General features: G+C 47.6%; 1 protein-coding gene across 4 annotated transcripts in view; it reads right to left on the reverse strand.

The window, feature by feature from the left end:
* OSBP2 (oxysterol binding protein 2) overlaps nt 1-19,033 on the reverse strand; it is a 46,252-nt gene extending 27,219 nt beyond the window's left edge. Inside the window, exons 1-2 of one of the 4 annotated variants that reach the window (XM_060785326.2) lie at nt 18,696-19,033; nt 13,232-13,440 (exon numbers count right to left, since the gene is read on the reverse strand). In XM_060785326.2, coding sequence (XP_060641309.1) covers nt 13,232-13,440; nt 18,696-18,967 — 481 coding nt within the window. In that variant the 5' untranslated portion in view covers nt 18,968-19,033. The other 3 variants (XM_060785332.2, XM_060785328.2, XM_060785329.2) reach the window with 3 other exon arrangements.
* Nucleotides 19,034-25,039: the final 6,006 nt, after the last annotated feature.

Here is a 25,039-nt window from a genome sequence, read left to right on the forward strand (position 1 = left end):
TCAACACACTTTTTTCTTCATTACCTAGACTGAAGTCTAAGAAAGCTGATCCTACCAACTCCTTTCTCTTATCACTTAGTTTCTTCCCCGCGTAGTAACAAGGACTCAGCTTGCGCCCGGAGGACTTCATAACTTCATAACGCATGCATTCAAAGCAGCAGGAAGTCTGCCCCCGTGCCCAGCGGTCAGCGCAGCATATGCCACCGCTCAGACGGAATTGCAGCTGCAAGGTGAGGGGCCTCACAGCTGGAGAAAGAAAGCGAGACACCGAATCCTGGGCAATGGGAGGAAGGAAATACCAACATTGAAAACAAGGAGATCGGTAGACAGCAGATCTGGGAAGGTGAGTGGCTTGAGAACGGGCTCAGCACCATAGGCACCTTGGTCAGAGGACTAGCACTATGGTTGTCCCTCAAGGAGATTCAGCATAATGAACACCTCCTCGAGAACCCAAATATCAGGCCCAGGAGGTTCAGCCCAATGGACACATCCTGTAAAACCCAAATATCAGGCCCAGGAGGTTCAGCCCAATGAACACCTCCTTGAAAACCCAAATATCAGGCCCGGAGGTTCAGCCCAATGGACACCTCCTCAAACACAAATATCAAGCCCAGGAAGTTCAGTACAATGGACACCTCAAAAACACAAATATCAGGCCCAGGAGGTTCAGCATAATGGACACCTCCTCAAAAACACAAATATCATGTCAAGGAGGTTCAGCCCAATGGACACCTCCTCAAAACACAAATATCAGGCCCAGGAGGTTCAGCACAATGGATATCTCCTCAAAAACACAAATATCAAGCCCCAAAGGTTCAGTACAACGGACACCTCAAAAACACAAATATCAGGCCCAGGAGGTTCAGCACAATGGACACCTCCTCGAAAACCCACATATCAGGCCAAGGAGGTTCAGCCCAATAGACACCTCCTCAAAACACAAATATCAGGCCCGGAGGTTCAGCACAATGGACACCTCCTCAAAAACACAAATATCAAGCCCAGGAGGTTCAGTACAATGGACACCTCAAAAACACAAATATCAAGCCCAAGAGGTTCAGCCCAATGGACACCTCCTCAAAACACAAATATCAAGCCCAGGAGGTTCAGTAAAATGGAAACCTCAAAAACCCAAGTATCAGGCCCGGAAGTTCGGCCCAATGGACACCTCCTCGAAAACCCAAATATCAGGCCCAGAGGTTCAGCCCAAAGGACATCTCAAAAACCCAAATATCAGGCCCAGGAGGTTCAGCACAATGGACACCTCAAAAACCCAAATATCAGGCCCAGAAGGTTCAGTACAATGGACACCTCAAAAATCCAAATATCAGGCCCAGGAATTTCAGCACAATGGACACCTCCTCAAAAACCCTAATATCAGGCCCAGGAGGTTCAACACAATGGACACCTCCTTGAAAACCCAGAACGAAACTTAGGAGTGGGTTTATTGCTCCCATCTGAGACCAGACAAATTTAAAGTGCCAGGAGCTTTATAGCAAGAGGTGACAACCCTAAGTTGACACTGAAATGGCTGCATTCACTCACGGTTTTAAACCTTGTCCCAGATCAGTGGTGGCTAACCTATGACATGCGTGCCAGAAGGGGCACACAGTGCCTTCTCTCCTGGTATGCGCGTCATCACCTGCCAGAGAAGCTGGAAATGGTTCCATCAGTTGAGCTTCTTGAGAAGCCTTTGTGCCGATTCCCCTCTCACTCTAACGAGCAATCGAGCTTGAAGGGCCTCCTCAGCTCGGTAGAAATCCAAGCACTTCAAAGTTAAAAACAGAAGCTGAGATCCACAGGGACCCGCGCCCACGGGATGTGCAGGCCTTGATGACGGAAAGACGCCCAGATGAGAAGGAAATGAAAGGAACTGCTGGAGACAGAGACGGCACCAAGCGGGGGGCAAGCAAAGGCATGGCTGCTGGAGAAACATCCCAATTAAGCTGACACATTCCTCCAGCAAAGGAGACCCGCTGTTTCTGGCGCTCTGATGCCCACACAGGGGGCACATGGCAGAGGGAATGAGAACACGGCTTCCGGCTGAGCCAAGATGGTAAGGAAAGGCTTGAGGAGCACAAATCGCACGGGACACCGGTGCTAAAGCTACGGAGACCCTGCGAATGCTGCGCTGCCATGGAGAGGCTTTGATTTGGGAGCTGATCGTAACAACAAATGCCTCCCAATGCTTACTGTCAGATGGAACCTCTATACCAGTGTTTTTCAACCTTCCTAATGCCACGGCCCCTTAATACAATTCCTCATGTTGTGATGACCCCCAACCATAACATTCTTTTCATTGCTACTTCATAACTGTAATTTTGCTACCGTTATGAATTGTAATATAAATATCTGATATGTAGGATGTATTTTCATTTACTGGACCAAATTTGACACAAATCCCCAATATGCCCAAATGTGAATACTGATGGGGCTGGGGGGGGGGGGTTGATTTTGTCATTTGGGAGATGTAGTTCCTGTCATTTATAGTTAACCTACAATCAAAGAGCGTTCTATATTCCACCAGCAATGGAATTGAACCAAACTTTGCACACAGAACTCCCATGACCAACAGAAAATACTGAAAGTGTTTGGTGGGCATTGACCTTGAGTTTTGTAGTTGTAGTTCACCTACATCCAGAGAGCACTGTGGACTCAAACAATAATGGATCTGGACAAAACTTGGCAAGAATATTCAGTACGTCCAAATGTGAACACTGGTGGAATTTGGAGAAAACAAACCTTGACATTTGGGAGTTGTAGTTGCTGGGATTTATAGTTCACCTACAATCAAAAAGCATTCTGAACCTCACCAAAAATAGAATTGGGCCAAACGTCCCACACAGAACCCCCATGACCAACAGAAAATATTGTGTTTTCTAATGGTCTTTGGCGACCCCTCTGACACCCCTTCATGACCCCCCACCCCCAAGGTGTCCTGACCCCCAGGTTGAGAAACGCTGCTCTATACCTTCCTGTCACTGGACTGGAGTATGTTTAATATCTGTACTACAAATCCCAAAATCCCCCAGCCAGTGGTCAACAGATTTTGCCCACTTTGTCTTTTTCTCCCTGGAGGTGTGAATGAATGTCAGGAATACACACAAGTTCCAAGTTGTCTTTGGGCCCCTTTCAGGCCACACAGTCACTGAGGATAAATTCCACTGGGATGTCCAGGGCAACCTCTTATGGCATCCAAGGGCCACCGCTTTGTTACTCTTGACTGGTACAAGTTTGGTTTAAAGTTTAAGACCAGCTTAAAATAAACCACAGGTCTTCAAAGTCTTGGAAAATTGTCTGGGAAGGTGTTCCAAGTCAACCGGAGGAAGTCTTGAGGCTTCAGAAGGTCACCAAAGCATGGCATGAAACCCAAGGGCAAGTCCTCCTATGCCATGCCAGGGAAATTTGGAGAAAGAGGGGTGGGCAAGAGGGGCAAGTCCTCAAAGGGAACCCACATACGCCATCCTAGTCAAGGAGAAGGATTTTGAAAAAAGAGCCATTCGCAGCATCCTTTGGGGAAAAAGCAACTCCATGGAGTCTCGGGATTCGCAAGGTCATCTGAGGACGCTTGCCTGCCTCAGCTGTTTGCTGGAGCTGGGCCGCAGCAAGAGCGGGAAGCATCTGCAGCCAACCAACTGACGTTGACTTCCGCTGCTTGCGCAGATTAGCAAGGATGCTGCAATGGTGATGCTGGAAAGCCCTTCCCCAGGGCATCTTTTGGGCAAGGGTAGGCCACCGCGCCAAGCAAAGGGAGTCACCCAACATCCCTTCCCCCAGAATCCTCCCCCTGTATCAGGGTCTGTGTGCAAAGCAAACAAAACTCTTGCCCAACAGCGACGGCATGCCTTAGCCATATGTGCTCACTTACAAGAGGCAAAGCAAAGCACAGCTGCCCCCAGAATCTCTCACTGAGCATGTACAAAGAGCAAAACAGGGGAACAAAAGGAAGCACTGGCTCACTAACTGCTCCTTGCGTGCCAACTAGGCGAAGATGTCTATGTTTGGGAAAAGCCAGAGAAAGGAAAAGCGGGATGTATTTCTGAAAAGGCTTGAAGCTGTCTCTAGAAAGTCCCCAAAGGCTTTGTTGGCTACTGCAACTGCCCCCCGGGATGAATGGAGGTTCCAAAGGAATGTCAGTTCTAGGATGGCATTTGGCACCATGGGCATCTCATTCCCCAAGGCAACTCCATTCACCTGCGGAGATGGCGTCATTGCTTACAGAGAGACACAGCTACCTGACTCTCGTTTCTAAAACTGTCAGCCAATATCCACTTTTAATCATTGTGTAAAGACACTTTCCAGCCTTGGGTGCTTCTAGGGTTTCTGCATTCCCAAGGAAGGAGAGTGAATGCGAAGGGATCGACCCTCCGGCTTGTTCTTCCAGGGGTCCAAAGAGAGGTAAAGATGGGTCCTTCTATAACAGTGGTTCTCAAGCTTCCTAATGCCGCAACCCCTTAATACAGTTCCTCATGCTGTGGTAACCCCCAACCATAAAATCATTTTTGTTGTTATTTCATAAGTGTAATTTTGCTACTCTTGTGAATCGTAATGTAAATATCTGATATGCAGGATGTATTTTCATTCACTGGGCCAAATTTGCCCCAAATACCCAATTTGCCCAAATTTGAATACTGGTGAGGTTGCGGAGGGGGGGGGGGGTGGAATTGAACCAAACTCAGCACATAGAACTCCCATAACTAACAGAAAATACTGAAAGGGTTTGGTGGGACCCTTTGAAACAGTTTTGGAACTGTAGTTCACCTACATGTAGAGAACACTGGGGGATCAAACAATGATGGATCTGGACCAAACTTGGCACGGATACGCAATATGTCCAAATGTGAACACTGGTGGAGTTTGGGGGAAATACACCTTGACATTTGGGGGTTGTAGTTGCTGGAATTTATAGTTCACCTACAATCAAAGAGCATTCTGAACCCCACCAATAGAATTGGACCAAACTTCTCACACAGAACCCCCATGACCAACAGAAAATAATGTGTTTTCTAATGGTCATTAGCAAACCCTCTGACACTCCCTCGCAACCCCCCCCCCCAAGGGTCCCAACCCCCAAGTTGAGAAACGCTGTTTTATGCCACTGGAAGTTAACATGGCGACAGAGGAAACCTTCAGGAAGACAGCAGAGACAGGGGTATTCCATTGGAGATCTGCTTGGACAGGTCAAAACTAAGACATTGAAGTCCTGCTTGCCTCCTGCAGTGTCTCAGGGAAGGCGTGGAAGCAAGAGTGGAAGTCAACCATCATATCTACTCATGAAAAAGTCAAGGACAAGTTTGGGGGTCCAAATTATGGATTCTGAGATTACGTATGGATATGTTGAGGATCCTTTTATAAAGAGTGGAAGGCGGCAATACCAATGTAGGGTGCCATCTGGGTTGGAAAATGGTTGCCCCAATTTTCCAACCTAGGCATCCCAAAAGATCAGAGGTGGTGTCACAGTGGACAAAGTTGAAGGCTCGGTGTTTCTTGGAGTTTTCTCCCAAGATGACCTGAGCTCTGGCCTTTCACCGCTTGGCTCAGAAATGGTTCCTTATTGGAGAAGAGTTCAGGGACAGTACTGACACTGACCCATGGAGAAGTCAAGCCAGGTTTTTCAGATGCCTTTTTTGACTAAAAATCCCAGTTTTATCAATGAGTATATAAGGGATGCCCTTAGGAGGCAACCACATAATGCGTGCCAATCATAGGCCAAGGTCCCTGTCATGTGCGTACCCAATTTGTCCCTTCTCACCATCTGAGAGAAGGAAGAAGGCCACTTCGTCCACTGAGAAACAGCTGTTTCTTGCTCTTTGAGGTGAAAGGATGCCCTCTCCTATGGAATGCATTTCCTTCCCTCAGGAGCCCAATGCAGCCAGTTCCACTGGCCTATCTCCTTTGCACCTCCATCAAACTAGTGACTCCCACACTGCTAAGTCAATAACCTTGTTTTCAACCGCAGCTCCCATCATGCCCTCCAAGGGACTGCCAAATGCATCTGGAAAGCCCTAGGTGGCCCCGCGTTTCCAGCACTACATCAGCACTAAAAATTGATAGGCCGATGGAAGGCAATGAGGGAAACCGTCAAGGAGCCTCAGCCCCGCTTGTATCCGTTTGTTATTTAAAAAAGAAAAAACCCTAAAGGGAAGGGAACCCTTTTCACAGGGAAATGTCCCCACTGCATATCTGATATCTAACCTAGAGAACATTTTGCCTTCCTAAATGTGGATTGGGCTAAAGTTCGACCGCTGCTGTAAGTTGGGCACCCAGAGGTTAACATCAAGGGAATATGAAGTGATGCTGTGGATATAAAGCCGCTGTGACTGCAGCCCACATTCTCCATGTTTCGACATCCAAGTTCAGAGCCTTATTGTAAAAACAACCATGGCATGCAAGCGACGCATGAGCCCCACATAAAGACCTCAAAGATGTGCCTAGAGGACGCCTTTTCAGCCCAGCTGGGGGATCCCTCCATTGCCGTGGCTCTGACACATGCTTCCAGGCAGCAAGGCAAGTACCATTCAGCATGCGCCTTTCAGCACACAAAGGACCCCTGCCTGCTTGAGCGTGACCCGCAACCGCCTCCGCCGACCCCAGACTGAATTGATCATGCAGTGAAAAGAAATACCAAGGAGTGAAAGCCGGCCAAAGGAAGGGAACCCAGGAAGGCCTCTGGCGAAAAGACAAAAAACAGAATCCCAGGCAGGCCAAACTAACCCTTCTTGAGCTTATTCAGGCAGCCGGAGTGGCAGAAGGAGCGCACGGATCCCGTCTCCCAGCAGCCCCGGCCCTTCATGCCCGCCGCCGGCTGGCCCTGGCACAGGCACTGGGCATGGCGGCCGGCCAGAGGATGCGGGGAAAGGCACTACTACGGGAAGGAGGGAGCGCCTCGTTCCGCCCCGGAGCCAAGCCACCGTGTCGGCGCTTCCCACATTACCGATTCTGCCCGTGGGTTCGGCCGGCGACCCTCCTCCGCCGCGTGATGAGAAAGAGACCACAATGCACCACCGCATGAACTTGGAGGAGAGAGGTTTAACTCTGTCGCTGCTGGTGCCGGGGAGGGAAGGACGGAGCACAGCGGGGCCCGGTGGAGCCATCTGCTGCAGTGAGTGGCTGACGTCGAGCCCGTGACGACGGAGGCAACATCTCACGAAAGACAACCCGAGCAACTCAGGAAGGTGACTCGGAAGGAGCCGTGTCCCTTTCCAGCCACCTAAAGGTTCTTTGGAGGACACTGGCCTCAGAGCTGGAAAGGGAAGGAGAAGAGAGGAGGGCTTCCCCTATAGTTTGATTCTGAAGTGATGCTCCAGGAAGAGATTCCTTCACCTCCAAGGGCATCACCCAACAAGGCCAGAGCCTTGTCTCCATTGGTAAGCTTGGCATTGCACTACACCTGAATTACAGAACTATACAGTTAGAAGGGGACTCCACAAGCCACCCAGTCCCAACCCTTTCTGCCACAAAGGAAGACACCATCCAAGCCCTCCTGACAGATGGTCAACCTGCCTCTGCTTAAAATGAACCACTGGAACAAAGGAAGTAAGCACTGCCCATGCAGTTATGGTGACAATTGGAAGTGCTTGGCATTGATATGTCATCCATCTTAGAAAGCCAAGCAAGCCCAACCATGGTCAGCCCTTAGATGGGAGACCAACAAGGAATACCCAGTGATGAAGGTGGTGTTTTAGAAGAAGGGAGGGGCAAAAGCACCTCTGACAATCCCTAAGAAAACCCTACAAAATGCATGGGGACACCAAAAGTCAACCAGCAGCCTGAAGGCACCACATCTTCTCTGATCTTGGATGCTAAGCAGGATCAGAAGACCAGGGGAAATGAAGCCTGCCCTTAGGGATGTCCAGTTGATCCCAACAAAATTGGATTTTGCCAGCGAAGCGGCCGATGAAACGAACTGTGCGACCAGAAATCCATCCTGCTCCGGGGTCTTGGGTATATTTGGGAACTAATTGGAAAGCCATTGATAACACCCATGGCATTATTCATGCAAGCCAATGTGAAACAAGCCAGATGGAGCCTTGGCAAATATTATCCAGGGTGGGCGTTTCCGAGTGCCACCCCATTCCACAAAATGCCACCCAGCACAAAATAGCATTATTACAGGGTAGCCCTTTACAAAGAATGCAACCACTTGGATGCCCTGACAAAGAACGGGTGATGTACAATCTGGGAGCTACTTGTTGCTGTTTCTGGCAGCGCCCAATGTGCCCAAACACAGTGCCAACTTCAAAGCGAATTCTTCCATTCACCTGCTATGAGCCTTTTCCCATCTTTTCTGCTGCTGCAACAGCTCTCTGTGTAACCTGAGATGGTTCGCCATCATGGACACCCTTCCTTATATCTTCCGGGGCCTTGGACTACCACTCCCATCATCACCACGGCTGGATTTAAAAGGAATCGATTGAAGAGCTCTCAATATTTATATACATAATTCCCTGAACTCAGCCGTCATGCTGCGCCACTTGGCTTTGGAAAGGATGCTTCCAGCAAATCAATATTTATCACGGTGAGGAGGAGAAAGGGGTGAAATTGCAAGCAGGGCTTGCCTTTGCTATGCCTTCTCAAAAGCAACCCAAGAGCAATGCCCAGCACCAACTTCCCATTTCAGAACCAGTCCCTTGGAAATTGCAAAACACTTGTTGTGAATTGTGCCACCCATCAATGGCACCATGTTTTTTTCCCTTGCCACTCTACCCTCAAACAAAGGCTTTGAGAAAGCACCAACAACAAATGCCAGAAACAAAACACCTTTCCCTAAGTCAAATATAATGATATTTGTACAAATGACGCTTCTCCTGCCAATGACGGGCACAGTTTGGGCAAGGAGGTGAACTATAGGAGGGCCTATAATGTTTCCATGCCCAATCTCATCCACACAATATTCATCCTTGCTGGCAGTAAAAGCAAAATGATCCCCCCCCCCCCAATAAGTCAAACTTGATTGTAACTTTTGCAAATGGCACTTCTTGTGCCAATGATGGGCACCATTTGGGAGAAGAAGGCCTAAACATTTCCCATCCACTCATCGCCCTGAGTCCCCTTGGGGAGAGAGGGCGAGAAATAAATAAAGTGTTATGTTAAGTGCTCTGTTGTGCTATTTCCCCTTGTCAACAGTCAATGCAAAAAGACACCCCAAAAACCCAAGAGGACCTCGGGCACCCAAGAAGAGTGCCCACCACTGAAGATGGTTAAACCTGGCACAAAAATCGTGCCAATCCCATACACGATGCCAAGCAAAAGGGAAGGCCCAGGTGATAAAATCTGGTCCCAAGACCTGTAGAAGGGCTCAGCACAGTGATTCTGGCCAACCAAAGGGACTCCATGTTGTAGTTTCTTCTTTCAGTTTGTCCCAAGAAGCAAAGATGGAACCTGGTTCTATGGAGAGCTGGAAAAGCAACCTGAGCCAAGAGAAGGAAAGGCCTATTTCCTTTCTCCCATTTGCACCCCACCCCACCCACCTACCCACCCACAAACAAAGCCTTCCCCCACAGGCCCCCCTGACCTTGCCACGTGACGGAGATGTCGCTCTGATGGGGCCGCAGGCAGAGGTGGCCCATCAGGTTAAGGCACATCTCCCCCATGGAGAACCGGCAGGCGAGAGCAGGCCTGCAGGAGCAAGCGGCACCAAGGCTTGCTGCAGGGTCCAACTTCAAAAAGAGACTGGCACGCCAGCACTTACTCGGGAGAGAAGAAGGCTCCTGGCTAAGAAGCGTGTCCAGAGCCCAAGCAAGCCCTATCCCACCCACTGGCTCCCCAGCATCGGAGTGAGCTGCCCAGCCACTGGAGGTTTTCTTGAGCCTCCGAAGAGTTGGCTGGGCTCCCTCTCCTGAGTCACTGCTGGGTCAGTTTTGATGGCAAGAAATTACTTAGAGAGAGAAAGCAACTCTGAGGCTTTCCTGGCACTGGATCGGGCCAATCTTTGGGTGGCAAGGGAGCAAAGGGGCAGTAGAGCCAGTCCTGCCCACCTCCCCTTGGTCCTGGCCATCTCCTGTTTCCCCCAACTGGGCCTTGGACACTGGAGGATGCCCCTTTGCCCCACTCACCAGGCCAGAGCTGCCTCCAGAAAGCTGCTGGGGCTCCTTCCTCTGCCTCTAGGCTGCTCTGCTCATCCTTTGGCCTGGCTTTCTCTCTCGCCAGGCTTCCTCCAACCCTCCACTGCCGCTGCCACGCCTGGCTGGCAGAGCGATCCTGGCAGAGAGGGAGGGAGGCAGAGAGGCAGAGAGATGCTGACTTCAGTACCACAGAGAGCCACCAGAAGGAGCTCCATCCACACCATGATTCTTCATTAGCCATCCTTCATTAATGTTATCATTAATTCATTATTATTATTATTTTCCAAATGGGAGTGTTTGTTCCTGATTCTAGAAGTTGGAACTACGTCACCATTGTTCCAGTCATTATTATTATTAATTATTAATTATACTATGAATATTAATGTTATCATTTTCTAAATAGGAGCCATTTGTTCCCGATTCAAGAAGCTGGCACTACGTCAGCACTGTTCCAGCCAAAGCTGCTACTGCTCATAATAATAATAATAATAATAATAATAATAATAATATCATTTTCCAAATGGTAGCCATTTGTTCCCGACTCCAGAAGTCGGCACTACATCACAATTGTTCCAGCCAAAGCTGCTACTGCTGCCATTATTTATTATTATTATTATTATTATTATTATTATTATTATTATTATTATTACGGGCCCCCGGTCACACAATGGGTTAAACCCTTGTGCCGGCAGGACTGAAAACCAACAGGTCGGAGGTTCGAATCCGGGGAGAGTGCGGATGAGCTCCCTATGCAGGGACATGAAAGAAGCCTTCCGCAAGCATGGTAAACATCAAACATCCGGGTGTCCCCTGGGCAACGTCCCTGCAGACGGCCAATTCTCTCACACCAGAAGTGACTTACAGTTTCTCAAGTTGCTCCTGACACTAAAGAAAAAGTATTATTATTATTGGTTCATATCCTTAAGTGGACACGTGTTTGAATGCTGCCAAGGATGGTTTCCATTCATTGACTGGTACCTCATATTCTCTTGGTGCCGCCTATGCCAAATGGTTCTTACCTGCTTCCTGGCAGCAGCAGCACTGGCACAGCTTCAAATGCTATTGAAGCCCCCCTGACATACCTGCCAGGCTCTGGAGATGTGTTCAAGAATCCCCCAAAGCCCTCCAGCGAGAGAGTCCCGGAGCTGGCAAAGGGTGCGTCTGAGCTGCCTCACTTCCCAGGCTCCGCTCATAAGCCTATGCTGAAAGGTTTAAGCCTGCAATTGGGGGTCATTGAGCCTTAATGCCCCTGGAATCTCACCCAAAACTCAAGCAGGTCACTTAGACAGCCTAGGAGGACGCAGCCCACTTAAACCAACCCCTGTGTGTGTGTGCATGCTTTCAGGTTCATGGGAAACTAGTGGATTTCCTAGAGTTTTCTTAGGCAAGATGTAGTCAAGAGATGGGTTTTGCTGGCACCTTCCTCTGAAATAGAGCCCAGTATTCCTTGTTGGTCTCCCATCCAAAGAAGAACCAGTGCTGACCCTGCTTAGCTTCCCAAGAGAATTTCGCAAAACACAACCCAAGCCTTTACACAACACCGTTCTGTATATATAACACGAATCCAACAGCACCGTCTCCTGGCAAAGGAGATTTCTAAAAGACAACAGCTCCCCAATGGCATTGTGCAGTGGGCTTGCTAAGGATAATGAGGATGATGGATGATGTGTACAATGTTATGCCATAATAACTTTTGTTAGTTAGCAAAGGTGGCCCCCAAGTTGTGGCTCAAGCGAGGTTATTTCTGCAGCCATCTGTCTTAAAGGAGGAAACGGAGGACAAATGAGGCCCCGAAAGAACCCAAGATGTTAAGAGTTTAGGATTGCCAGCTCTGTGGAGGATGGGATGCCCAATCCTTGGGTAGCAGATGACTTGAAGGAAAAGGAAAACAAAGAAACGACCCAAGATGACAGCATGCAACATTTATTATGAAGGATGGCAAGGCTGAATGTGAAGGCAAACGTGGTTAATGGCATTAGGAAAAGAGAGTGAAATGGATGAATCCTGACATTGAAACGGAAGTACAGCATCAGCGAGATTTGGATGCAGAGTATAAAAGTGACAGCATTTCCAAACAGGCAGAATATATACAACATTATGAAAAAATATATCCAATATTAGAAAAAGGCTGCAAAACGAGATCAAGAGATTGAGAGCAAAGGGACATCAAATCCAGCTTGGCACTACAACTCCCATCATCCCCAACCTGGCTGGCAAAGCAGGCAAATGGCAACCTGATGTAACCCTGGCACCGAATGAGTGGCATTTGCTGTCTAATGCCCACGTCAATGGTGCCCAGGGGGATTTGTAAGACATGACCCACCCCCTGCCACATCCCTGTGCATCTTCCCTGGCATTTGGACACTGCTGCCCACTCTGATGGTTTATTAATCCACATAGTATCCCTCTGAAATCAGCAGGAATGCATCAAAGCGACTCATTTTGAGTGCCAGATGTGGGCAAAACATGGGCTTGAGGATTATCCGCCCCCTTAATCTGTGTTATGACATTGCACGCTGCTGAAAACGGGAGGAACGTGAATGCCTGCAAAGGAAGCAGTGGGGCTGACTGACGGAGGGCAAGGCTCCACCAAAGTAAATGCAAGGAGAGCATGGGGCACCCTCTGCAAAATAAATAAATAAAAGGCACACACTGCTCCATTCAAAGGGAATCGAGAAAGGGAACGACCAACTGGTGGAAGTTTAGTTGGAAAAGGATCCCCTTCAGAAGACAAGGATCCAGGGATCGATGGCGAAGGCTGCTGATGCCCGCCAACTTGGGCACCAAGGAGAACTTAATACCCTGAGTCTTTCAAATCGGGACCAAGGCTTCATTCCACCTGGGTCAAATGTAACCCTAGTATCCCAGTGAGACCTTTATGCTACTCAAGGGTGGTACAGTGTCTGCCAGGCAATGAACATTCCAAAAAAGAGTTCCTTGGGGGCTTCCAGGTGAGAGGGGAAGCCATGCTACAAAGGGTCTCACTTTTCAGATTGTCAGGCAAACCTACCCAAGTGTTTTGCACTAGCCCTCACATGGGAGAGCTTTCAGAACTCCAGTAACCACCCCATGCCAAAGAAGCAGCCTATTTGAGAAGGGTCTTTCGTGCTGTGGATCCCTGGAAAGGTCCTGCTGGGCACTGGCCTTGAACCCCCTGCAGACTCTACCTGACTGGTCATGGCGCATGCGGATGGCCTTGGCCTTGGCCAGCTCCAAGGCGGTCACCCAGCGCTGGCGCTCCACTTCCGAGGCGGCCTTTAGGTGGTAGGTGCGGCCCCCATTCGACAGCACGATGTTGCAGGCGTCCTCTGTGTCAATGTGGGCCGTGGAGAGGTTGATGGTGCCCCGGCAGGTGTGTGCCATCTCCGCCTGGGTCCTGCCAAAGCAAGGTGGAAAGGGCATCAGAGCCTTTGGGGAACCACTCCCCAATCCGTATCCATACAACACTCCAAGTCCTTATAGATCATGGTGCTATAACATGGCATGAAACCAAGATCTGCTTTTTGGATTTGGGGGGAGATATGTTCAAACCAGACACAACTGGATCCAGGGAAAGCATGTGTAGGATTTGCATCTGCAGGATACATAGAAGGCCAACACATAGTAGAAGCTATTTCATGATGAGAGCTAACCTGTCCTGAAAATGGAATCTGGTGACCTTATGGGAGAAAAGCAGCATCTATTATTATTATTATTATTATTATTATTATCCCCTTATGTTCTGCCTTTTCTCTCTCAGGAGAGACCCAAATCAGCCGTTACCTTGCAGGAGAGAACCAAACCCCTCAGCCTGGACCTAAGGTTTGTGTCTCAAAGAAGCAAACTAGAGGTCACAGAGTAAGCTGCATACTTTTGGCTTTTGAAAAACCAAGCCCTGCTTGCCCACTCCGGATCCTTCTGAAAGATCCTGCTCTTTGCAAAGGGAGAAACTGCCATCTCTTCTCACAACCCGCCGACTGGAAAGCAGCTTAGCGGAGGCAAAGGATCCAAAGGAAGGTGTTAGAGCAGGCATGGGAAACTTCGGCTCCCCCTCCAGGTGTTTTGGACTTCAACTCCCACAATTCCCAACAGCCTCGAGCCCTTTCCTTTCCCCTCTTAGCCATGGCTGTTAGGAATTGTGGGGGTTGAAGTCCAAAACACCTGGAGGGAGGGTCGAAGTTTGTCCATAACTGGGTCAGAGCATTACTTGCAGTTTTCAACCAAGGCTTCTGTGGCTGCTTTGGGGTTTCAAACCCAGCTGTTGGGGTGAGATAATGACTCCTGTGTCCTTTCCAATGGCATCTAGGCCTAGTTTGGTCCGGCTCTTTGCTTAAGGCTCCTTTGGCTTCCGAAAGACCTCTCGCGGCAGCCAGAACAGGCTCAAGCACTGAACACTCCTGGAGAAGAAAGCCCCAAGGCTGTTCTGTTTATCATGGGAACGATGCCCCAGTTTTCAAACCTGCAAGTAGGGCAAGTGAATAAGAACCACCAACGAATGGAAAAGTGGCCCAGCTTTGCCGAAGAAAAAGGCATCCCAAGGGGGAGCGGTTCAGTTTGTGGGAGAAAGCCCAGCCCTCTTTGCTGAGATTGAGGCTAAAGACGATAGCGAGAGATGGAATTAGAAAGCAACTGTCACTGCGAGGCACCATTGGGATGCATTTGTTTGCAAAAAGCAAGTGTTTACGTAACCCCTGAAGCCCAATGCAAAGGGGATGAGGTTGGAAAACGCCAGCTGTTTGCAAGAAAGTCTGAGCTGGTCTTGTCTGCTGGGCAGCCAAACAACAGAGCTTTCTTTTCAGGGGGAAAAGGCGGCATTCTTGTCCGTATCCGCCTCACCCTCACCATAAAAAAGGATCTTCCTGACAGTATTGACCCCAGGGTTCAAAAGATGGTTGCTGGTCAATTTAGGACACTGTCACCCTTCCCAACTCCACAAACAGTATGAGCTCCAGAGACAAATGGACTTGGGGACAAAGCAGACATATCAAAGATATGTAGTTTGACAAGGTCTCAAGCCTTCTCTCCTTTGAGTCCCTAGCCCTGGGCCATGGCGGTTCAACTAGTATCAACTGGCATTAATTGGGTAGTGGAGATCAGTGTTTCCCAAATTCTGGTCTTCCAGGGGGGTTTTGGACTTCATCTCCCATAATCCCTCATCACTTTGAGACCTAAACACCCAAAGGACGAGAGTTTGGGCATCAGTGGGGAGGGCGCAACCTTGGATGCAGAGCGATGAGTTCCAACTGCAAGCAGAAAGATCCTGAAAGATTACAGAGCCCTTCATGGCCTAAAGAGAGATTTGATGGCCACCAGAAGTGCATTTGAAAGTCCATTTGGAAAGGTAACAGCCGGCCAACTCCTTAAGCAGGGCCTATTTCCATCCCCGGCATCCGCCGACACAAATTCCAATCCTGCCTGACCTTTGCATGAACCGAACAAGTGAGAGGCTGACATTTCTCGCAAAGCGTGGCCAAATTGCCCCAATCCGTGCCTCATCATCCCCAGATGATGACAGTCCATTTCTATATTTCAGCTAAACACTAATGGCATTTTCAGGGAGAGAAAGGTCCCGGGTTCAAGGCTCAGCATTTCCTGCAGCAATGTCATCCGAGCAAAGAGGATGGGAAAGAACTCCCATCTTCCTGAATGGATGAACACGATGAGAACTGCCGACGCAGGCAAGGAAACAGGGCCAGCCTGGCACCCAAGTAGGCTAAGTTTGTTTGCCATGTTAAGTCTGGCTGACTAGAGGCTTAGTTACATAAGCCAGCGTCGTCTGGGAAGGAAGGAGGATCCCGGGTGTACCATCCCCATCCCTGTCACCATGGCAGCGTGCGTATCTTCCAAGGAAGCGCCCGCCTCGCTGTCAAGCCAGAGGCCACAATTAGAGTAAAAAACATGGGGAAGCATTCGAGAAAGGTTACAACCTGCCCATGAAACAGTCCAGGCTTGGTGGGGAAAAGACTGGGCAGACTGGCTGGGGAATCGGTCGTTTCTTCTTGATTGAGTTTTCCCAAATGAGAGATGCTCGCAGGGAGGGAGGACAATACTCCGAAGCCATAGTTGCCTTTCTTGAAACGCATGAAGTTAAGTCAAGGTTTAGCCACAGGTGAGTGAAAGTTTGAAAGGCAGCCAACAGGATCATCCCATTCTCGCAGCGGAGATATCAAATAGTCCAAGCCAAGGCATATTCGGGTTGCGGCCCCCTTCGTAAGAAGGTTCTGCAAATCCAGCCTGTCCCACTTCAGACCCAAAGATGATAATATGAGCCTTGTCCTTCAGATCCCATCCGTGCAACCTTGTCACTTCCTTTGTCACAAAAGTCCTGCTTCCCATTTGCATTTGATGCCGATGTGACTCGGGCTTTTACGGGATTCTAGGTTTAGACTCCAAACTGAAGCGTCGCTCATTTTGGCTAAGGAAAAAGAAGGCTCTGAATGACACACCAAGATTGCATGGCACCAAAAGCTCTTGAGTTAAGAGTACTTGTGAGAAAATATACACGGGGAAATAGGGGCAAAGCTATCTGAATAGCTTTGACAGCTTTTGGGGTCTTAATCCTGGGAGAAAGGCAAGGTACTACTACTACTACTACTAATAATAATAATAATAATAATAATAATGCAAACACTTGGGATTTCAAGAGGAAGATGCATCACCGGAGACAAGACGTTGAACTGATGACTCTCTCCTCGGCCTCCAATGCCCCTTTGTGGCACCAACAAAGCTCCTTTGTGGCATCGGGACCCAGCTGACAGGGCACCAAAAGTCCAAATCCGGACTCAACAGGGGGCAAAGCAAAGCACCATGTCATGCCTAGCCAGCCAGTTGCTAAGATGGATGCAGTGTGCTGAGCAAAGACCCAAGAAATAAATGGACCCTGCCACCCTCCTCATGCAGTTCCCACCATCCACATGACATCCCTTGCCATCCCCAGTCCCTCGAGGGGTTAAAAAAGTCTCCAGACCTGGTTTGGGGACTGAGGCAAATGCTGACAAGTCAGCTTGAACCCCTTGTCCCATTGGATGTTCCCTGCCAGCATTTGGAGAGTGCCAAGGCCCATATTTCTTATTATTTAATATTAATAACATATTAATGATGATTTATTATTAACATATTAATATATTATTCTCATCATCATGAATATTGTGCTATATTATTGATACCATATCTATATTATCATTATCAGGAATATTATGATATATAACTAATAACATATTACTCTATTATTCTCATGATTATGAATATTATTAATAATGTATCAATAAGGGTGATATATTATTAATAACATATCTTACTATCATGAAATGTTATTGATAACATAGTAATGTATTGTTATCATGATCAAGATTATTAATAAGAACATATTAATATATCCTTATCATGAATATTAAAATATATTATTAATAACATACTGATAGTATTCTCATTATAATGAATATTAATAACATATTAATAATGATATATTATTGATAACATATTAATATGTTACTATCATTATCAGGAATATTATGATATATTATTAATAACATAGTAATATATTATTCTCATTATCATACATGTTATTAACAGCATATTAATGATATATGATTTATATACATATGTGTTTTACTTATTGTATGTTATATTGTGTCTGTTTTGTTTTTAGGCCGCCCCGAGTCCCTTGGGGGAGATGGTAGTGGGGTATAAGAATGAAGTTGTTGTTATTATTATTATTACTATTATTGTTGTTGTTATTATTATTAGTATTATTAACATATCAATATGTTACTACCATTATCAGGTACATAACATGTTATTAATAACATCATAATATATTATTATCATTACCATGAAATTAAGAATAACGTATTAATAAGGGTCATATATTCTTAACAACATAGCAATATATTATTATCATGTTCATGAATATGATTAATAACCACATATCAATAAGGGTCATATATTATTCATAACATATTAATATATTACTATCATTATCAGGAATATTATATGTTATTAATGACATAATAATATATGATTCGCTTGATCATGAATATTATTAATAATCACATGTTAATAAGGATGATATATTATTAATTTTTATTTATGTATGTATTTGGAAGATTTCTATGCTGCCTTTCTCCAGAACGGAAACGAGGCGGCTCACAACATCTTTTAAAAAATGCATAGAACATAAAACCATAGCGAAAAACTGATAAACCACATTAATAACATATTAATATATTACTATCCTTATCAGGAATATTATGTTATTAATAGCATAGTAAGATATGATTCTCATTATTGTGAATATTATGAAATTTTACTATCCTTATCAGGAATACAATACGTTACCAATAACATAGCAATATATCATGATCATGGTTATTATTAATAATACATATTAATAAGGGTGACATATTATTAATAGATTTTTATCATTATCCTGAATATGAAGTATAACATATCAAAACGATGACCTATTTTATTAATAACAACAATAATATTAAGTACAATGTATTATTATTATTATTGGTATTAAGGTGACACCAAGCCACAGCATCAAAAGGGCAAGGGCCCTGCTCTCCTTCCCCTGTAAAACGGGCGGACTACAACTCCCATCGTCCTCTCCTCCAAGACAATGGGAGAGGAGGATAGGCCCTGCAGTACCTGTAGTAGCTGAGCAGCCCGTTGCTGAGGACGAACCAGCGGCGCTGGTAACCCTTCAAGTAGTTGGTCCACTTGAAGAGCCAGCCCTTGTAGGTGTCGGCGGCGGAGGCCGGGCCCTCGCAGGGCGGAGGAGGAGGAGGCCCCAGGCTCATGGCGGAAGCGAGAGGGCCCAGGCGGGGCTTGGCCTTGCGCGACAGGCAAGCGGCGGCGCCCAGCAGCGAGAGCAGCCCGCGGGGGACGGCGCCACACAACGGCGCGGCCGCCTTCCCCATAAGGCTCCCTCCCGCGTCTGGGTGCCTCAGCGCGGCGGCGGGGGGCGGGGCCGGAGCCAGGGGGCGGGGCCGGGGAGGGGCCTCCGCCAAGACGCACCCCTCCTCAGCCTGAGCCCAGCATAGAGTTCTATCAAGGGGACGGGCCTCTGCCACGACACGCCCCTTCATTCCCCAAGCCAAAGAGACCTATCAAGGGGAGGGGCCTCCGTAAAGACACGCCCTCCCCAGCCTGAGCCAAACATAAAGCTCCATCAAGGGGAGGGGCCTCCGCCAAGGCACGCCCCTCCTCAGCCTGAGCCCAGCATAGAGCTCTATCAAGGGGGAGGGCCTCCGCCAAGACACGCCCTCCTCAGCCTGAATCAAAGCAGACCTATTAAGGGGAGGGGCCTCCGCCAAGGCACGCCCCTCCTCAGCCTGAGTCAAAGCAGACCTATTAAGGGGAGGGGCATTAGCCAAGACACGCCCCTCAGCCTTAGTCCAGCAGAGCTCTATCAAGGGGAGGGGCCTCCGCCAAGACACGCCCTCCTCAGCCTGAGTCAAAGCAGACCTATCAAGGGGCGGGGCCTCAGCCAAGACACGCCCCTCAGCCTTAGTCCAGCAGAGCTCTATCAAGGGGAGGGGCCTCCGCCAAGACACGCCCTCCTCAGCCTGAATCAAAGCAGACCTATCAAGGGGCGGGGCCTCAGCCAAGACACGCCCTGCCTCAGCCTGAGCCTGGCATAGGGCTCTAAGAAGGGGAGGGGCCTCCGCCAAGACACGCCCCTTCTCTGCCTGAGCCCAGCATAGAGCTCTATGAAGGGGAGTGGCCTCCATAAAGACACGCCCCTTCTCTGCCTGAGCCCAGTATTAAACTCTATCAAGGGGAGGGGCCTCCATAAAGACACGCCCCGCTATTTCCAAGCCAAACCAAGAGACCTATGAAGGGGAGGGGCCTCCGCCAAGACACGCCCCTTCTCTGTCTGAGCCAAACCAAGATACCTATCAAAGGGAGGGTCCTCCGCCAGAACGAGCCTCTCCTCAGCCTGAGCCCAGCCTAGTCTCTTGCTTTGGCTGGGGCTGAGGAGAGGCGTGTCTTGGCGGAGGCCCCACCCCTTGATAGAACTCTATGCCGGGCTCAGGCTGAGGAGGGACGTGTGTTACCGGAGGGGCCCCTCCTCAGCCTGAGCCCAGCGGAGATGTCTACCAAAGAAGGGACCACCGCCAAGACTCGCCCCTTCTCAGCCTGAGCCAAAGCAGAAGACCAATCAAGGGGAGGGGCCACCGCCAAGACACTCCCTCCTCAGCCTAAGCCCAGCATACAGCTATGTCAAGGGGAGGGGCCTCCATAAAGACACGCCCCTCCTCAGCCTGAGTCAAAGCAAGAGACCTATCAAGGGGAGGGGCCTCCGCCTAGACACTACTCACCACACTGCTCAAGTCTGAAGTCCTCAATAAGGAACAATTACAGTAGTTAGCATTAGACTAGGCTGAGGGAACCCCCCCCCCCACTCCTGAATGTATGTTAATGTATCAGCCGCCCTCTTTGGAGGTTGAGAATAGGACAGGATATAAATGTTCTAAATAAATAATTAAATAAGTAAATCTATTTGTAGGTTGCTGTAAGTTTTTCGGGCCATGTTCCAGAAGCATTCTCTCCTGGCGTTTTGCCTGCATTTATGGCAGGCATCCTCAGAGGTAGTGAGTGTTGCGGTAAGTCATAGCAGGACCAAGTGTACACATGTTGAAGAAAAACCTTATGGGGTTAATTAAGTACAGCTGGTAATGTAGGTCAACTAGCAAGCTTGGACCACACCCAATGGGGTGTATCTGTATGGGGTTTTTTTAGAATACAGTGTGGGTGGGTGTGGTGGAGAGCTTTTTCGCTGAGGAGATCTATGCTCAAAGGCTTTGCTCTGGGGAGCAGCATGGAGAAGCTACTCTAAAGGAGGCTATGGTGGAATAGCTATTTACTCAAGTTTTTTGTTTTGCTCTCTCATTTGATTTAAGATGAAAATGCCTTATTTTGTGTTACTTACAAGGACTGTGTCAATTTCTTGCGCTGTTTGATTTTTGTATGCAACATAACATGTTTATGTTTCATCTCTGCTGAGTAAAGAGTAAACGTTTTTTTCTGTTCATTTTTCCTCTTGTCTGTGAGTCTATTGCATTTGGACTTTTGGCTGCTGGATAAAATCCGCTGCTGTGCAACAGTGAGGGCTGCAATAGATGCAGGCAAAACATCAGGAGAGAATGCTTCTGGAACATGACCAGACAGCCGGAAAAACTTACAGCAACCCAGTGATTTCAGCCATGAAAGCCTTTGACAATACAATATTTGTTCTCTCTTTCTCCTCCCATTTTCTAACTGAAACCTCGTGTTCTTCTGTTTTCTTCTGTTTTTTTTTTTTTTTTTTTTTTGCATGCAGACCTCTCTCTACTCTTGTGTGTTTAAAGAAATGTCGTGCTTGGAGGTTTTTTCCTCTTTTTGAACCTTCGAAGTAATGGAGTTCGAGAGAAGCTTTGACCTAATTCTTTTCCATTAAAAATGTTGTTCTTATATATTTTTTAAATAAACCTTTTTGGTATCTTTCAAGATTGAACTCCGCATCTTTGCCTCATAAGCTCAACAATTCTTTTGCAGCCACAACACTTCTGCTTGCTGTGAGCTGATTGCTCAGTTAAGTATCCTGTTTGTCTTTTTGGATGCTCTGCTATTTTGGGGAGAATCCCCTAACAGGGATTTCAGCTTTCCGCACCCCGGAGAGTTCCCTTCAGCAGCCCTCTTTCAGCCAAACCAGAGTCCGGCCATATTGGTTCAAACTCAAGCCTGGCTTGAGGAAGCCTCAGAAGATGGCTCCTTCCTCAATGTGACATCTTGCAAACATGGGAACAGAGCTCTCAAGCCTCCTTGTTGCCTTTCCAGACCTTCTGTGGGCACAATGAAGTTGAATCTTGATTTCAAACCTGGCCCGACCAGCGTGGCATAGCATGATGACTCCTATGGAATCACATTGGCCTTTATCACCGCTACATCATACTCTTGGCTCATTGTCCACTGAAATCCCCTAGATCTCTTTCACGGGGACATTGAGAATCGAGAGGGGTTATAGTGAAGAGACATACCACTTCATTCCATGCATTAAATACGACTGGGCCACCCACTTAAGAAACAGTAATCTACTGCATTCATCCCATGACACAGACATGGACTATTTACAGACGTCACATGCAACTCCTAGAACGATTCCATCAGCGTTGCCTCCGAAAAATCCTGCAAATCTCTTGGGAAGACAAGCCCAAGAGACAATGTCAGTGTGCTGAAAGAAGCAAAGACCACCAGCACTGAAGTGATGCTCCTCCGCCATCAACTCCGCTGGACCGTCCACATTGTCCGGATCCCCGACCACCGTCTCCCAAAGCAGTTGCTCTACTCCGAACTCAAGAACGGAAAACAGAATGTTGGAGGACAGGAAAAGAGATTTAAAGATGGGCTCAAAGCCAACCTTAAAAACTGTGGCATAGACACTGAGAACTGGGAAGCCCTGGCCCTTGAGCGCTCCAGCTGGAGGTCAGCTGTGACCAGCAGTGCTGTAGAATTTGAAGTTCAACCCCCCCCCCGAAATGTTTCAGATTTTTTTTAAAAAACCTGAATTTTTTTAAAAATTCAGGTTCATGAATTTTAACTGGTTAACCAAATCCCCTGAATTTTAAAAAATTCAGGTTCATGAATTTTAACTGGTTAACCAAATCCCCCTGCTAAGTCTATGAGATGCAAAAAATCAAGAGTCCCTCCAAACTGCAAGCACTATCTCAAGCAAATATTAGCAATTTATTCACACTGTCATTACTTGCAGCAATAGCCGATGTAGTTGTTTTGGTACAGCTGTACCAGGAGCTCCAACTTTATTTGCTTTGTATTAAATGTTTGCTTGCAGTCCTAGGTTTCAGGGACTCTGCAGATAGTTGGCTTCTTTGGTTGCAGTCATAGGGCAAGTCACCTGTCCATCATTGTTAAGTTTTGGTCCCGCCCCTTGCTCAGGGCAATAGGGAAGGGAGCCATTTTTAGTTAGTCTCAGCAAGGTAAGCTTATGTATAGGATGTGTGCAAGCTTCCCCTGTACAAAAGCTTCAACCCTTAAGACCTTCCGGGGGAGAAAGGTCTTAAGAGTCTCCAAAGAATTTCCAGGAAAACAGCCCTAAAGACCAAAGAACTCCAGCTGGAGAACATCTACTGCCTTGCTGGTAGGACCACTCGGCGTTCGAGATGCAGTTCGACCCGGTAGCGGAGCCCACATCAGAAAGGGTTAGATTACAGTCAGCCTGGGAGAAGTTAAAATGGGGATTTTCCTTTAAAGAAGAAGTTATAGAAGACAGTTGCCTGTCCTTCGTGGGCAAGACTAGGAATTCACCAGTTGCCTAAAAGCTTGGAATCATTTGCTTAACTTTACTGAAGCCAAGAGAAGTTTCTGTTTGATTGTTCATTAATAAAAGACTTTGTTGTACTTCTCAAACCATCTAAAGACTGTTTGTGGTGGAAACCTCTGAGAATTTCTCTTTAGGCCCCCTGGCTTCCCGCTGGGCAAAGGTTGCACATCCTGTTCTAAAGACAATTATTTACAGGCCCAGTGTGCGACAGAACAGTAGTGAAGCAACCAAGTTGGGGGGGGGGGGAATGTTGAATGCTCTCATTAAGGAGGCCAGACTTTGTGGAGGTGGTTGACAAGGGCGGAGCTGCAGGCTATTGAAGGCTGCTCTGCCCCCTGCTGTGCTCTTTGCTTCAGCGTGAGCTAGGAAGCAGGTTTCAAATCCCCCCTGTGAAATTTTCAACCCCCCCCCCCCCAAATTTCAACCCCTCCCGAAATTTTTTTCTGGCTACGACCCTGATTTGAAGAGGCACGAATGGAGGGCGAAAGAGAGAAACGTGCCAAGAGGAAGGTGCATCAAGCCAACCCCGACCGGGATCGCCTTCCACCTGGAAACCAATGCCCTCACTGCAAGAGAACATGCAGGTCAAAAATAGGGCTCCACAGTCACCTACGGACCCACCGGCATTACACCGATCTTGGAAGACTATCCTACTTGGACAACGAGTAAGGCTTCAAGTATCGGGTAGTGAAATCTTGGTGTTTCGAAAGGGTTATCTTTTCCAACGCTTTCCAAACTGGTTGGCAAGTGGCTTTTTTTTTTTTTTTTTGCAAATTATCTTGATAGAGATGGGCAAAATGGCCAATTCTGTCATGTGATGCTATTCGTCGTTCTCAGCTTTAAAATGATATGGTTATGCAGTTTGTGGGAGGAGCCAAATTGCCCCTTTGAGAAAAAGCTCCACCATTACCTTTTGCTCACAGAGGAAGGAAGATCGGCACTATGTTGTGTTCCTTTTTATCTCATGCACTTTCTGGGGCTTTCCTTCCTTCCTTCTTCTATGTGTTGTGTGTGTCATGTGTTACCTCCTCCTCTCCTTCTTTTCCTCCTTCCTTCTTCTAACATGGGGAAGGAGAGAGAGAGAGAGGAGAGGATCACCAGCAAAGGGAAACCTCCAGGCCCCTCTTCCCCACGTCGTCCTCCTTTGGTTGACCCTAAGGACCATCTAGTCCAACCCCCTTCTTTCTGCCACATAGCAAAAGCACAATCAAGGCACCCCCGACAGATGTACATCCTGTCTCTGAATAATATTTACTTTATTTATTTATTTACTATATTTCTATACCGCTGTTCTCAGCCTGAGGGCGACTCATGGTGGTTTACAATCTATATAAATAAAAATGTAATGTTTGTTTGTGGAATTAACATAACTCAAAACCCACTGGATGAAATTACACCAAATTTGGACACAATACACTTATCAGGTCAACGAGTGACCATCACTTATAAAATACTAGAAAACACAGCAGAGGGGACTTAAAAAGCCAAAAATGCAAAAAGACGCTACAGCACCTGCACAAAATGCCTCCCCCTGGCAAACAAAACACACAATAGCATATCCACACTCTCTTCTGGACTACAGCTCCCAGCATCCCCTAGACCAGGCCCTTTAGTAGAGGAGGATGATCTAAATGCACTGCTTCCAAGCTGCAAGCCTGCTTATCCTTGG

The sequence above is a fragment of the Anolis sagrei genome, chromosome X (assembly GCF_037176765.1).
Source record: "Anolis sagrei isolate rAnoSag1 chromosome X, rAnoSag1.mat, whole genome shotgun sequence".
In the NCBI taxonomy this organism is placed as follows: domain Eukaryota; kingdom Metazoa; phylum Chordata; class Lepidosauria; order Squamata; family Dactyloidae; genus Anolis; species Anolis sagrei.